At 39.9% G+C, this 16,681-nt stretch overlaps 1 protein-coding gene across 1 annotated transcript in view; it reads left to right on the top strand.

Moving 5' to 3' along the window:
• LOC117827426 (probable G-protein coupled receptor 158) overlaps positions 1-16,681 on the top strand; it is a 110,066-nt gene that overhangs the window by 4,612 nt on the left and 88,773 nt on the right. Inside the window, exon 2 of the mRNA XM_034704037.1 lies at positions 8,254-8,359. Within this exon, the coding sequence (XP_034559928.1) occupies positions 8,254-8,359 (106 nt within the window). The remainder of the gene's footprint in view (positions 1-8,253; positions 8,360-16,681) is intronic.

The following is a 16,681-nucleotide window of genomic DNA, read 5'->3' as shown; positions in this document are numbered from 1 at the left end:
AGCTGGCTCCAAATCAGCTGAGCAAATAGACCGTGTTATATAGTTGAAAGCTCTAGAAAAAAGTGGTCTTCAAGTTGGGATTAGTTTGTCCTATTTCCAAAGTAATGCAGCTTGACACTTGCCAGGACCACTTCTGATGTCAACAGAGGGAGAAAAATGAAGAGGGAACAGAATGAAATGGTTGTTTAAGCTCAGAACGCCTCTCGTATTAAGGCTCACTCCCTAATGGAGTAAAGAGATTGGCAGCAGCTACACAGCCGGATACAAACTGCTTTCCTCCACACTCCCATCCTTGTAATAGAAGTTGTGCTCTGCAGCTTTTCTGCTGCTTCTTCCACTCATCTCAGTCCTGTGATGACGTTTCTAAAAATAGAAAGTTGTTTGGCTCTGGTCAGAAAAGTATCAGCCAGTGAAGATGATGGGGTCACATCCACCATGTCTTCTACTTTCTACTTCAAAGCAGGCTCTTTCACATGTTTCCCCCCTTTCTCACTGTCCATCTAACCAAATTCAAAACCCAGCTTACAGAAAGAGAAGCCATTGGATTTTGTAAATCTAATGAAAATTGAAAAGATATTTGCAGCTGAATCATGAGTTACGGGGACAAAGTGACACTGATCTGAGTTACAGCAGCACCATCATAAAGATGGTACATTTGCAGGTGGGGCAAAAACTACAAATTAGACATCTGTAATGTTTAGGCATCGTACAAATCTTGATATTCCGATGATATAAAGACACATCAAAAATGGCACATCACTCCCAAGACTACACAGGCCTCATCTTGTGTTGAATTAGATATAGGAACAGTACAGCGGCCAGAGATCGGTGTTTAGAGCAAACACATCAGATACTGTGTGTTTTCCACTGTAGACAGTGAATACACTGAATGATAATTTTCAACATTTTTATGGTGTTAATAGAGTCAAAGAGGATACACAAAAGCACCTGACAGGATGATGATGTGCAAAACTGACAAAAACAGGAAAGAGTGAGGAAAAAGTTATGAATTGTCAAATTAGAATTCTTTCATGAGACATTTGTATTACCTCATATTTTGATGAACTATGACACTTTTGTGTTTTTTTTCCTGCAAGTAGCAAAACTCAAAGAACAGGAGTGTAGGTTAGTCAGTTCATCTGATTTACTAATATTAATAACAAGGTGGTACCTTAGACACTTATTCATAACATTGAGCCAAACTGTTGCCAAGAAGTATGTTTTCACAGGTTAAAGTGACCCCTAATATTAACTTAACCAGGTCTTGCTTTAAATTCAATTACAGTCTCACAAATGTACACACCTGTCAGGATCATTGTCTGTTCATAAAGATGGATGGCATGCCTCTACCTCCATTGTGAGAAGTGAAGCTAAACTACTGGCTCCCTGTTACCTTTAGAATCCAGTTTAAAATTCTCATTCTCACATACAAATCCCTACACGGTCAGGCCCCAGAGTACTTATTTGAACTACTTCACCCTCACCAGCCAACCCGTTCCCTCAGATCTGAAACATTACACCTACTAACAGTCCCAGTGGGCGGTGACATATTGCACTAGTGGAGCCAAGGCATGTGCAGTAGCAATCTAGCTGGTGGAGCCGCGGGACTGATGTCACGCCCCTACCGGTAACCAAAGCTCACATCAAACTCACTGATAGAACAGAAAAGATCTTTCATGTGGGTACAGTCCACAGCAGAACAGACTTGTATGTTGATTGAAAGCAGAAGCTCATGGTTATGGAGAGTTCAATGACTACTAGAACTAAAGAAAACTAAACATCTCTGAGAGAACGAACACATAAATCAGCTTAATAAAACTGCTATGGCAAAAAGCATATTTGAGGTAATTTAAGTTGATGTGTGCTTTCATTTTCTAGTTTGACTCATGTTCCATCTGTTTTAATGGAAGAGGCAGGCGTTAAAACCTACACTGCAGGCAGTCACCAGGGGGAGCTGTACGGGCTTTGGCTTCATTCAGGGTTGCTGTTGTGCTATCCATGATTTTATACAGTCTATAGCAAGCATGAATTGTAACTATGTTGACCCCACATTTTTCAATCTAACACTATCCTCACGCTTTTCCAATGTTTTCATAAAAATACCGCAGAGTTTAGTTTCAACATTCCCACTAGCTTCATGTTTGCTATAAATGTAAATGTTAGTATACTAAAAAACTAAACCAGAAGGTACTCACATTAAAAAGCGTTGTTAATCATGGCCATGTCAGCGTGTCAATTCTTTGCATGCCAACATTTACATTGAGCTTAAAGCACCTCTCCACAAACAGCCTCACAGAGCTGCTAGCATTGCTGTAGGCTCTCCTCTTTCTTTTCTTGACATCAGTACATTTCTAAAGATGCAGGAGCGAGCAGGGATGATAAATCACAACATCCACCTTGTGCTCGGGAACAAAGGACAGCTCATGATGAATGTGTCTGGAATTTTAAGAAGCTCTTTCATTACCATTTAACCTGAGATAAAAGCTTGCAGTTATCTCACTATAATTTTTAGCAACAACATAAGTGAGAAATCACTTTTCCTGGTAAAAGATTCACAGTTAAGTTTGAGTGCTACACCATACCCTGAGAAAAACAAGAGGCTATGATAAAATAAGGACTTTTACTTCTGATTTTGATTAGTTATGAACAAATTGCGTCTTGCCTTAAAGTTTTTTACTTCATGTTACTGTACTCCAGCCCATAGATGGGTTTCAGATCCCACATCTGTCACATCTCTCTGCTTTTGCTACTGCTTTCAGTCTCTATCAAGCCTCGACCTGTAAACACACACACATATAATACACTCACACATACACACTCTGTCAGTCAGAGGTGTCAACACTTCTGCCCCCTCTCTTTCTCTCTGGTTGAGGCGGCCAAATCCTCTTTACATGGTTGTTTGTTCCACTTGCAAGCAGGCAGATGGAGGTGTCAGCCCCATCCACCAAAGCACAGAGGAGAAAAAGATAAGAGACATACAGGGGTTCATGCATGTTCAGCCTGTTTGGTGGTGGGGTAATTTGGCAGGAGAGAGAGAGAGAGAGAGAGAGAGAGAGAGAGAGAGAGAGAGAGAGAGAGAGAGAGAGAGAGAGAGAGAGAGAGAGAGAGAGAGAGAGAGAGAGAGAGAGAGAGAGAGAGAGAGAGAGAGAGAGAGAGAGGGGGGGAAGCAAAGAATAGTTAGTTGCTGTATGTTTGTAATAAACAGAGAAAGAAAGAGATCAGCTTGGCTTGGTGATACACGGTAGGGGTGAGAGCTTAAAAGAACTTGGCTCCATTAGTTTAAGACCCTGGCAGTTTTCCTCTAATGCTGTGTTGACTACATTCACAAAGTGGTTATTTTCCTCCAACATCACTCTCAAGTTAAGATGTTCAGCTGCTGTTATAATGTCATACTGATGTTTTACAGGTTGTAAGTTGCATAGATGTAAAATATCTGACAAATCATTTTCACCAATTCTGAAGTGAAGAGACAACAAATGGTTAAAACCTGGAGGGAAATCTGAACATGTTCAAATTCATAAACGTGTATTTAGTAACCTTGGTAACATTGGCATTCAGTAACCTTCAGCAAGAAAGCGACTGAAGGCTTCCATTATATAGAGGCCCCACTGCGGCACACTGGGTGAGCTCTACCATGTAATTTAGCTGATTTTAAGAAGTCTTCCTCAAAACTAATCTCAGTGTTGGTTTACGAGTTATCTATTTGGCTTCTCTTTGCGAAAGAAAGCCACTTTGTTCAGCACTATTCAACAGATGCAAAGACAGAATATCTCACACAATCCCACTTCAGAAAAATAAAAGTATCATCTCTTCAAGGCCTCGAGACTGAATTACAAGTTTTCATTTTAAGGAAACCACAACTGCATTTTAAAACATCAAATAAAATATCAGGGGACTTTGAATTGTGAAGCAAGTGAACATGAAATGTTTTAATATCAATTTTTGAAGTAGGTTGACCAAGTATTAGAAGAGGAACATGTTGCATGTCTTTGCTGAAAACAATTGCATTATTACTGTTGGAGCTATTTACATTGTTTCGTATATTTGATTATTTTTACTTTAATCAATTTATTTATTTATTGTTATTTGATTTAAGGTAATTAACTTTGATGCCATAGAGGTATTAGTATATTTCGTTACTCACTTTAATAGGTTGGTAGTTTTGCACCGGGTGACTTATAGATGGGCAGGTAAGATTGGAGGGGCGGGCACCGGGGATGGTGAATGTTTTTTTACCGGGAGATTTGAAAGCAAGACGCTACCTTTTGTTTGAGAGAAGCTTTTTTTGTTGTATAATACACCAACAAAAGAATGCATACTTGGCTGGACATTGAAACACTGTGTAAGATCCACTCTCCCTGTGCCATGTGACCGTTTTTTTATTTTTTAAACTTAGCTATATGGTTTCATATAATATAATATAACGATAAACAAAACACAAAATGAATGAGTTAATAAGGAAAAGTAAATGCTACATATATATATAGAGAGAGAGATAATAGAAAAAGGAAGGAAGAGAAAAATTTAAGTAAAAATAAGTGATTAAATGAAGGAAACTAAAAAGAGCACTTTAATTCACCAACAAAATCAAGGCAGGGCTCCACCATCCAGCAAACACATCCCTCTGCAGTCTCAGAGTATGTTATCTTTTCCATCAGATGTATTTCAGAAACTTTATCGATCCATAAACTGAGTGACGGGGGCTCAGGTTTTAACCACTTAATCGTGATACATTTGACTGCTGATGTCAAGAGTATTTGTAGTAGGTATTTTCTGCCTCTTCCTTCAATTCCCTGCGGTGTTGCACCTAGTAATGCAACCCTCGGATCCTTTGGGAAATCTTGTTTGAACACTTCTTTAAGCTTACTGAAAACGCCATCCCAAAATGTTTTTATTATGGGGCAAGACCTGAACATGTGTGTGTGGTTCCCCAATTGTGCACCACAATTTCTCCAGCACTGATTTGAGTGAGATGGGCCCATCTTGGCAACTATTTCTGGTGTCCTAAAGAATCTTGTCACGTGGCCGGTTTTTGATTTAAGATTTATGTTTTGTAAGTTGACCAAGTCAAATAGCCACTACAGTTACTAAATATCAAACAAAAACCACAGCTAATACCCAAATGTCACTGCTACTTTAAAAACATGTTATACTAAATATATACTAAATATATGTTTGCTTTCAGCCGAGTCACAGCACCATTTACTTCCAAGTGAAGTCCCTAAAACATCAACATGGAGGACATGACATCATACAAGTATGCTGCGAAAGACAATATCTGTCTCCTACATTTTATTGTTTATTTTTATATTGTTGTATTTATTGTTTTCATGGTTTATTTGATTTGTTGTTTACCTTGAAATACGCTCCAATGCTCCAATCGTATTTCCAGTATCTATTATCTTTTCAGTTTCCCTTTAGTGAAGACGCAGGTGATATAAAATGACAGATGCCCTCCATCTATGTAATTTACGACACTAAACACTGGAGTAACACTTCATAACAGTGTTACAGCTTCCCACCCTGAACATTGTGCCAGAGGAAAATGTCTGCTTTGTGAGTATGATAAATTGCAGTTGCATCCCTAAGAAAGTATTTTACTGTATTGACTTCACAGCATGGATCAGTGATGGCTGACTGCTGCACAGGCCGAGACAGTCTGTGAGCTGAACTCAAAATGCTCAAAAAGTCCTGAAGGGATTTTTTGTGTTCAGGGCAGAGAGAAAACAAAATGTTTTCAATGTCTGGCCACATGGAAGAGCAAAAATCCATCTTTAGATCTTTATTCTAAAACACAAAACAATGAATGCTATCATCAGAACTTTCTGGCAACAGATAAAAGTAACGCAACTTACTGAATCATTGCCTGTAGGGATACGTCTGTTGATACAGCCAACTTTATATCTCTCATTGTCAACAAATCCCATGAAAACACCCACACACAATGAATTAATGCTTCCAGCAAGTATTCTTTGTTTAGCCAAAGACTGATATATTTTATCCCCAGAAGACAGGGCTCCATTGTCATCCAGAAACTATTAAAAACACACTAATGAGCCACTCTGTTGCTTTAGGTCGGATGTCCCTTCATTATAATGAAGGTGTAGACTAATAGGCCGTTGTTTGTTTGAAATCAATCCCGTACAGATTCCTACTGCCGTGTATACTCACTAATGAATGTCAATTACCATGGGGCCAAAAATTGTCCTGAATACAACACTAATGTGTTTCTCTGTTGATGCACTCTCCACCTTACCTTTACCTTACCTTCTGACCACGCCAAGAGCTTTTACACTCGTCACATTCACACTACATTTGTAAGACTGAACAATAGACTGTATAGATAATGGACGTAGTATCCGTGATGTCACCCATCTGTTTCTGAAGTTCTGTTTTGAAGCAGCTCTTCTGCGGGAGCCATATTGGAAATGCTGAAGTCAATCTAATTGCTGTTGAGCTATTGTGAAGTAAAGAGGCGGGCTTTGAGCCTCCTCGCCAGCAGCTACAGTGTTCCCGCCTGTCAGTCAAGTCAGCTGTGCCTCTCAGTATGGAAAACTTGTAATCTAAATATCCTCGAAATTGCTGTGTTATGAAAAAATTCACCTCCCTACAGTGTGTGCCCTTCGAGAAATGAGCTATCCAGACTACACTTGTTTTTTGTACCAGGTTTTAAACATGTTTATTTCTGCTGTAAAGATCGTCTGTTTTTAATTTGTGTGTATGTGCTTTCTGGTACTTCCGGAGCCGGCCTCAAGCCGACACTCGAGGGACTGCAGTTTTTAACACTTCACAATTGGCTTCAATTCTCATGGATGAGACCCAAATGCAAGACTCACAGGCAATGATCAAAGTTCAAAAGTGATTTAAATCAGGTTCTGTGCTCGGGTAATCAATCAGTACAAGCAGAGGTATTCAAATCATCAGGCTGAATCAAAGTCAAGAAATCAAAAACTGGTCCAAAACGTATAAAGAAACGAGGGAATGCTGGTACTCTGTCACAAGGGAACAAGACAATCTGGCACAGAGGGGAGGGAAGACAGGGCTTAAATACACACAAGGATCAAGGATAACAAGACACAGGTAAGGCACGTTAGGGTAATCAGGGAAGCACTGGGGAACAGGAAGTCAGTGGACCTGAACGAGGGACAAGGGTAGGTTTCAACATTAAACAGGACACAAGAAAAGAAACATGAGGTAAGTAACACAATTTAATTTATCCACCAGGAGAAGTGACAACATTTTACACACTACATTTTACTTATCCCATTCACATGCATTCATACTCTGCTGCCTTTAGGGGATGGAGCCTATCCCAGCTTGCGACCCTGGACAGGTCGCCATTCCATCACAGGAGTAGATTGTGGTGTTACTTTATATTGTATTTTTTGTATTTCCTTTTTTTTTTTCTTCATGTTAGTTTCTTTCCATCATGTTTTGTACTCATGGCTGATACTGGAGCAGGATTAGCAAAAAGTTGAACATTTACTCTTGAAGTTTACACAGAACAAGTGTAACTATTGGAAATAATCAGCATAATCTTGTTGCTAAAGTATCAAAACTTCAACCTTGCTTCTGTTTCTTTTTTCTCTACCTTTCTCTCCCCCTCCCTCTTTCTCCTCCTCTCTTTCTTCATTAAAATTTTCCATCACTCTTAATTTCCTTCCCACATTCAATCCATTTCATTCATTCCTCTCTATTACCATCCTCTATTTCCTTCTCTTTGCCCTCTTGACCTCACTCCCCTGATCATCACTCTTCCTGTCCTTTTTAATTTCCCTCTCTTTCATTGTGGTCTTCTTCTATCTCCGCCTCTGCTCCTTTCTTCTCTCCTTCCCACTGAACCTGCTAACTCTTCCTTTCTGTCTAACTTCTACAACATATCTGACCCTCGTGTGGTCTCTCTCTTCCCCTACTCTTCTATTACTCTTTTCCCACTATTACATTTTCCCCATATATTAATGCTTTTTTTTTTCCATTCCATCTTTTTCTTTGTTGTTATCACTTCCCTCAATCTACTTATTCTGCATTTTCTATTTTTACTTAATACTATGCCAAACCGCCTCTCTTATTAAATTCTGCTTCCTTTTCATTTCAATTATTTAATCTCTTCCCCCTCGCTTCACTTTCTCTGTGTTTCCTCTTTAATTTTGCATCTCATGATTTCCCCCCTTTTCCCCTTTCACTCTGCTTATCACTCTGTCACTGCATGTCTGTTTCTTTCTCTCCTCACTTCGTCCCTCTTTCTCTCTGCAGGGGGGTCGTCCGGGTGGATGTGAACCTGCAGGATGTGGACATTGATCAGTGCTCCACCAGCGGCTGGTTTGCTGGGACTCACCGCTGTAATCTCACCAGTATGGAAGTGAGTCTCCTTAACAGTATGGATTTCTTGTTATGCCGATGACAGATAATTCTCCCTTTTCACGATGTGTCTGTTTTGTCATCCTGGTGTGCTGATTTTCAAGTGAAAGCCTCTCACTATTTACCCATACATACTACAGTCTGTCTCTTATTTCCCTTTAATATGCAGTCAAATGCTTACTAAAGAAATAAAGCAAACTAGCAAAGAAAAACAGAAGGAGCAAAAGGACTCGAAGTGAAGAGATCATGGAGGTATTTCAATCAGGAGAGACACAGTTTGAAGATTAAATGTTATTTATTACAACTTACTGAAAAATGAAACTTGACAGTATCTTTGGCGGAAGGACTCTATGGGGATAATTTTGTGAGCGTAGGATGTGTGAATTTGGCAGCAGAAGAAATCCCCCTAGATTCCAGACACTGGTGCTGGTGATTGATGAATTTTAAGAATTGAAGACTTGCAGAGACCAGGTGGAGATGGGGAGGTGGAGGGGTGCGCACCATCAATGCAAGAAGGAACTAGCTTATGAGAGAGAACATTTAAAAAGCAGAAAGTCGCAGGGGTCGCCGGTTCGATTCCCGGCCAGTTGACCCTTTCCTGCACGTCTTCCCCCGCTCTCTACTCCCCTCATTTTCTGTCTCTCTTCAGCTGTGCTATCAAATAAAAGCAAAAAGGCCAAAAATATAACTTAAAAAAAAAAAAGATAGCAGAAAGTTGATAGGCTGACGATAAGGGCGTGCCACTGAGCTACTGGATGACAGCTGCCGCTGATTAACCAATGAAAGCTCCGGAGTGTGCAGCTAGAAGCAGGTGAGCTATTGAACGAGGGAGAGGAGAGTTAAACTCCTGCTGTGGTTGCTTTTATAGTCTTCCTGACTGAACTTTCATTATAGAGCTACATTTGTCGAGAGGACATTAGTGCTGTTAACCATGTATCCCCTGTTAAAGTGTCCTGCACCTGCTCACTGTAGGGCTCTCCTGTTGAGAAGCTAATAAACTGAAAGGGAAAGCTGTCCTTACATCAACCTGTTGTGTATAAATGTTACATCTTTGGCAGAGTCTACAGTCCTGCGGCTGTCTGAGGCTGTATTTTATAAGAGTATGTTTATATGCTCACAATGACAGCACTTGCATGCTGAAGGGGATATTTTCTTGCTTTTGAAGCAGGGTTGTGTGAGGACTTGTCATATAGTGAGTGTAATACCCTGTGCATTATACCATTGACTTTGCAGGTATTTGGTTTTTAACCGTAAACCTGACCATTTTGGACATATTACAGCTGATCTGATGGTGAAGTTTGAATTATTATAATTCATCCTAAAATGTAGAATCTGTACTCTAGGATCTAGATTTTCACCATGGAAGATGTTTTGGTGCCTGTTTATTGTAAGTTTTTGCTCTGAGTTATAGATCAGTTATGTATTAGCATTCTTTAGGCACAGGAAACACAACCACATGCTCATATAGGTAGGCACATTTTCTGCAGACCGGCAAAATGAAGCCACATTAAATCACTTCAAGGGACAGTGGGGGTCGCAAGTCTTTGGCACCTATACTTTGGGGGTCCTTGGCTGAAAAGTTTGGGAGCCCCTGCTTCAGTGTATGCAGGTAAAAGTCCAGAGAGCAAAAACAGGTAAAATCTGTGATAAAAAGACATTCTGGCCCAGATCCACGACCACTAATGATGATTTTTGTTAATCTCTGTAAACAGAAATCTGCATGAGAGTGCAGCAAAAATAATTGCTCAAGGTCAGAATTTCAACTTGAGCAACAAAGCTGTTTGAAACAGTGTCCTGAGAGCCAATCAGTGTTTAGATTTCCCGGCTCCTGCAGAAATAATGAATCACACCTAAATCCAAAACAAAGCAGAGACCTAACAAAAGGTCACTGTGAGACCTGACAAAGCTTTCATTTTACTTTTTAAAAATTTGCATCAAGATTTCAGCAAACTTAATGCCCCGTTTATTGAAATGAAATCCCAAGAAAATTGATCTGATTTTAGGGTTCACATCCCTGAAGACAGCCAGAGTGAAGCTTCTGTGTATCTTACAATCTACTGTTAGACTGAGTTAGACCTGCCAAAAACAGATGAACGGGTGCTACTTAGGGGGATAGTGTTTACATCGAAAACACACAGGGGTGAGGGATGGTTGCTTCTCAAGATGTGTATCAGATTGTAAACAATGTAGTGCACAGAAGAGGAAGTCTTGGCTAGAAGGTGTAGAAGATCCAGCCAAACCATGCAGTACATGTTTAAATACTTTACTAAATAAATACTTAAAAATTCATATCTCTACAAAAGTTTCATTGCAGGCAGATGGCTGTCTAACGTGAGTTTGGTTGTGCTCAAGTTTTCTGCCTGTTAACCCTCCTGTTATGTTGCGGTCAAATTGACCCATATTTAAAGTCTATTTTAGGCATTATATGCCTTCCTAACCAGCTAAATGCAGCATCTGGGCAGCATGTGACAGAAGAGGTGTTGTATTAATTTATCAACATCACTTCATAAAGAAAAAAAAAATTCAAAATGTAAAATAAAATAAACAAAAATCTATGTCATGTTAAACTATTGTATTTATATTTAGGTCTTTCCAATGTACATTTAAAAAGTTTTAACATTCATTTTAATGAAAAACGAGTGAGTTATCCTCATTTAACCATGATCTGTGAGAATTAAAGAACACCAATGGACTAAATCTTGATTTAAATGGTCAGTAATGGAGTTAAAAGTTAAATAAAAAAAAGGGGAATTGGGATTTTTTTCTGACACTTTTGTATAATTGAATATTCCCCGGGTCAAATTGACCCAGGAACATTATTGCTGTTCTAGACAGACAAACATAACAGGAGGGTTAAAGGGTGTTTTTGCTTGTCGCTGTAACTTAATAAATGCTTCAAAGTGCTCTGCACATGGTGGATTAAGATGAGATCAGACAGAGTCCTGTCTGTAAGATGGGACTGGATCGTATACTGTCTTGATGTTGGGTCTTTGTCAATAATATAACATACAGTACGGTCTAGACCTGCTCTGTTTGTAAAAGCGTCTTGAAATAACGTTTGTTGTGATTTGGAGCTATATGAATAAAGATTGATTGGTTGATTGATTGCTATAGTTTTAAAGTAAACAACAAATGGAAAACTTTTAACTTCACAGTGGTGCAGAGGGAAAAATAGAGAGCTAGTCAGAATTGTTTTTGTTTTTGGTAATCCAAACAATAGATGCAGAGATATTCATCAGTCTGGCCCAAAGTGGTGGAGCAACTGGTAGTCACACCAGATGAGCCATAAAACAATGCCACTGTAGCTACCCAGTGACACAGGTATGGTTCTCATCATTGCATTGTGAATTGTGTGAAAAGGGTGAGAGTGAGTCGGTGAGTAGGCTGTAGGGTTCTTGTCTGTGATGATGAGTGTGGGTGATGGTGATACGTGTGATTAAATGTCTCCTCTGCCGTACAGTGTTTATACCTGTATGAGCACTGTGCTGGAACTGGCAGCAGCCATTCATCACGTCTGTTAGCACTGCTGTGTACTTTTTGCTTTTGTGTGTGTGTGTGCGTACGTGAGATTTTGTCAGTGTGTGTGCCTGTGCGTCCCCTGACTTCCTCATGTCAGTGCCGATGCGTTCGTTTCTCTGTGATGAATAGCAGGAAACCTCTCTGACTCCAGCAGGAGAGTGAAGCTGCTCAGGCTTGCGTGGCATGTCGCTGGCCATATGATGTATAATAAATGCAGTGTAATGGATTGCTGCAAGATGTGGTGAATAATTGACCATGCTCTTTGTCTGTGTGCAGCCCCCCTCTCTGTGTGCCAGGGGGGAAAAACTACAGAAGAAGAACAGGAAGTGTCCGTGTTCGCTTTGATCTGTCGCACTGTTTCCTCCGTGTTGCTCAATCCTTATGAGTTACTTTCTCACAGCTTCTGACTGCTAAAGTCTGATAGGTGATTATTATACTGGTACTATGTGCAGATCTGTCTTGACTCTGTGCGTTTGTGCTGTCTGGGTGTGTGTTGTTTTTTCTGTGATCATCACAGTGGGCAGAGACAGCCTTTTTGTTACCAAGGCCTTCCTGTCCTGCCCTTCTGAGACAGCTTTTGTGGAAATGCTTTAAATCATCTTGGGTGTGTAAGTGTGTTTATTTAGGCTCATATTTGGTATGCATGTGCAGGTTTTTCTGTCCAAGATGTCTAAGCTTAATTACGTTGAACTACTTTTGTTCTGTAAAAAACAGAAATCCTAAAAATGTAGCCTGATGGCAAGACATTTTACAGGATCAATACAAAGCTTAGCGCTCATTACTCTCCTCTTCCTCTGATTTTTCTCCAAACACCAGATCTGGATAAATGACAGTCAATGATTCAGTGCCGTCTTGAGTCAGCACTGTCATTTTTCTCTTGCTGTTTCAGAGCGAGGAATGAAATCTTGATAAAAGCATAAATTACATACATTCATCAAACACATTTTGTTAGAGGGGACAGGTATCGACCATGAATCTATTCATTTTCCACAGTGTCATCTGTCTTGTCCTTTTAATGGATGATTTAATTTTGTAATAAAATAAACAGAATGTATTGATGTTTTGTTCCGCAGGATGAATTTATAAATATTAACACTTCCCTGAAGAATTTTCAGCAGATGGCAGTTCAAGAGGTAACTCCCTCTGCTCGGAGGTAGACGCTGAAAAATGTATTCAAGTTTTTGTTTAATGGAGCTATCAAACTACAAACCAACACAGTGTCTTAGTTTGTGTTTTCCTCAACTTAAACATGCGAACAGGGCTGCCGTGATATCAAATTTTCACCTCATGTCCAAAAAAGTTTGCAATAATTACATTATCGCCATTTTATGGAAAATTGTCAGTCACATGTAAAGTCATAATTTTGACTAATAATAATAATAATAATAATAATAATAATAATAATAATAATTCATTTTATTTATACGCGCCTTTCTGGACACCTTACAACATAGCAATAATAAAAGCAACACTGAACAATAAATAAATAAATACATTACAATAAAGATACAATACTAGAAAAATGAAAGGGGAGGGGAAGTCATTCCAGGCCCAAGAGACAGTTTAGAGCGAGTAAGCTTGGTGGAAAGGGTGAGTTTTTAGGCGGGATTTAAAGGTGGTGGGAGAGGTGGAATTTTGTACGTCCAGGGGGAGAGAGTTCCAGAGGCGGGGGGCCGAGCGACTGAAGGCCCTCGACCCCATGGTGGTCAAGCGAGCAGGTGGGAGGGTGAGTTGGATGGAAGAGGAGGACCTGAGACTACGGGTGGGTATTTTTGTATGGACGAGGTCAATGAGGTACTGAGGAGCTAAGTTGTTGATGGCCTTGTAGGTGAGGAACAGAGTCTTGAAAATGATGCAGTATTTAATGGGAAGCCAGTGGAGTTGCTGCAGGACAGGTGTGATGTGGCTGGTGGAGGGGGTTCTGGTGAAGATGCGGGCAGCAGAGTTTTGAACCAGTTGAAGTTTATGGATGGATTTGTCAGGTAAACCAAAAAGAAGGGAGTTGCAGTAGTCTAGGCGGGAGGTGACCAGGGTGTGTACCAAAATGGCAGTACTGTTGGGGGAGAGAGACGTTTGCAGGCGAGAGATGTTACGAAGATGGAAGTATGCTGACTGGGTGACATTACTGATGTGGGACTGGGATGACAGTGTACTGTCAAGGATGACACCCAGACTCTTAAGAATAATAATGAAAGCTTACTCACTTACTTACATGTAATCATCCATTTATAATGCTGTTCACAGTTGTGTTTTATCCACATTACTATCCCCCTGACAGAAACTTATAATCTAATGAAAACTCTCCTTCCTCCATCCAATAAACTCCCAAACTGGTGAAAAACTTGTTTTAGAGTGACAACTTCCCACCATCTCCTTTGACATGATGCCACTCACTGCGGTAAACCATGGCAAAGCAAACTTTATTGTATAGTTATTCTTTGTTTCAAATACTCTGTATAATCAGGGATTGGAGTTTCATAAAATGCTCATCCCAATCATTGCCAGATTGTCGTCCCCATTAAAATAATAAAAACAAATAAACTCAGTGTTGTGATCAACAATTCCATGTGCACTGCAACTGAGAACAATCGCAGACAATAGCCTGTCAATGTCACACTCTAAGAAAGTTAGTACTCGTGAGAATTCGCTGCCAAAAGTATCCAAATTGAGACACTGCTGAGTCAGCACCAAGCTAGCACCTGCACTTTGTTTGAAATGCCAAAAATATGCCAAAAAGCATGATAATATGCAACAAAATAACACTCACATGCTCATATGTATCACATGCTCACCACATTAGTTTGACTTGTTAACATGTTAGTTTTGTTAAATATCCCCAAACAGCATACAGCTGAGTTTGGATGGAAAACCCTGAGTGTCCCAGTCGTGTTTCATAGTGATCAACAGTCACCGTACTGCCGTCCTCTGCACACTGTGAATGTCTGTACCACATTTTTGCAAAGACTATTCAACCATTTGCTTCGATTAAAAAGCCAGAAAAAAGGACTTTGAAATCCCTTCAGCTGCACAGCTATCACGGCACATGGCGTGAGTCAGGCAAAAATGTTTCTGTCACCTTAGATCTACAACAAAGTGGCCCGGCATGGGCGTGTACAGTTTGCTGACGGTGTTTGATATTCTGTTATATCTCCAGACTGTCAATTAAGTCACTGTTACATAAAGAAAGGTGAGAATTACATCACAGTTATGTAAGAGGAAGTGACAAAGATCTTTCATAATTGTGGGAAAAAAAACACATGAATCATTGCGAACACAGTGAAAAAAAACACAGTTTGTATTAGATTTGATATTATCTGTATTAGCCTGAATGTGACACATATACAGCAGGTCTCTGGGCCCCCTGTTTGTGTTTCTGTGTTAGCTTTAGATTCCAGTGCTGGATGAGATATAGAGTATCTAAAGTAAGGGTGTGAATTCTCTTTTTTTCTCATTTGTCATTCTGTTATTTTTGTCTCTCAGTACTTCAGTCTTCTTACATCCTCTCCCCTACTGACTTTAATCATTCGCTTATTGCAGTTATTGAACCAGCACATTACCAGTCCTCTGGTTTTTTGCTTTCTAGCCTTCACCTCAATTTTCTGACTCAAATCAGAGTCGCAGGCTTCTAACAGAAATGATTTGACTGCTTAAACAATGTCTCAGTACACACACGCAATCCTACAATTATAGAGGAAACTTTAATAAGAAGAACAGAGGCTCTTTTTTGGCTCATTATTGACAATGTAACAAAGAAAATGTTCCCATTAAAAAAAGGTTTGTTTTTAAATCTCTCGAAGTACATTTTTCCATGAAATAAGTTGTGGATAGTCAATGTGAGGTTTATTGCTTTCCCCGTCGGGTACAAACACACCCCGAGGCTTTGTCTTACAGAGAAAGATAATAATGAGACAGTCTGCGGTAATATGACGGAGCATCATGTGTTCTGCAGACTGTGCAGGGTATTACCATCACTGCTCTCTTTTTTTTATTACTGTAATGTGATCGCTCAGTCAATCTGCATCTGAATGGCTGTTATGGTTACAGTTTTTCTCCCCTCTTTTATTGCTTAAAGCTCCTGTGAGGAACTTTCTGTTTGTGTTGAATTTGGCACACAAATATTTTTCTCCCTGCCTTTTGGTGCTGGTGTCCAAAATTATTTTCTTTTTGGGGACTGATTTGTTGACATATTTTTCAGGGCTGAGACACAAAACCTTTGGGTATGACTTAGTTTTTTAGACATTAAGTATCGGCTTTTATTACCGTTTTTTTTTACTGATCTTTCGGCTCTGTAAGATGCTTGATTCTGATTGGTCAGAACCAAGCGGCAACCTCTGGTCTAAAAATATGAGGCCAATGCGGAAGTGTTAAAAACTGCAGTTCATCAAGGATCCACTTGAGGCTGGCTCCAGAAGTATCGTAAACCACATACACACAAATTCAAAAAAGCCGATCTTTACAGCAGAAATAAACATGTTTACAGCCTGGTACAAAAGACGAGTGTAGTTCAGATAGCTAATTTCTCGATTGGCACACATTGTACGGGGGCCAAATTTTTTCTAACGCGGCAATTTCGAAGATATTGAGATTACGATTCTTCCAATGAGAGGCACAGCTGACTTGATTGACAGGTGGGAATGCTGTAGGTGTTGGCTAGGAGGCTTAAAGCCCGCCTCTTTACGTCACAATCGCTTGACAGCAGCAATATGGCCGCCGCCGCCGATTGGCCTCAAAACAGGGCTTCAGAAACAGATGGGTGACGTCACGGATCCATATTTTATACAGTCTATGGCTCAAGCACAGACAC

The sequence above is a fragment of the Notolabrus celidotus genome, chromosome 15, assembly GCF_009762535.1.
Source record: "Notolabrus celidotus isolate fNotCel1 chromosome 15, fNotCel1.pri, whole genome shotgun sequence".
NCBI classification, from domain to species: domain Eukaryota; kingdom Metazoa; phylum Chordata; class Actinopteri; order Labriformes; family Labridae; genus Notolabrus; species Notolabrus celidotus.
Note: the sequence above shows the minus strand (reverse complement) of the source record. Positions and strands in the feature narration are given on the sequence as shown.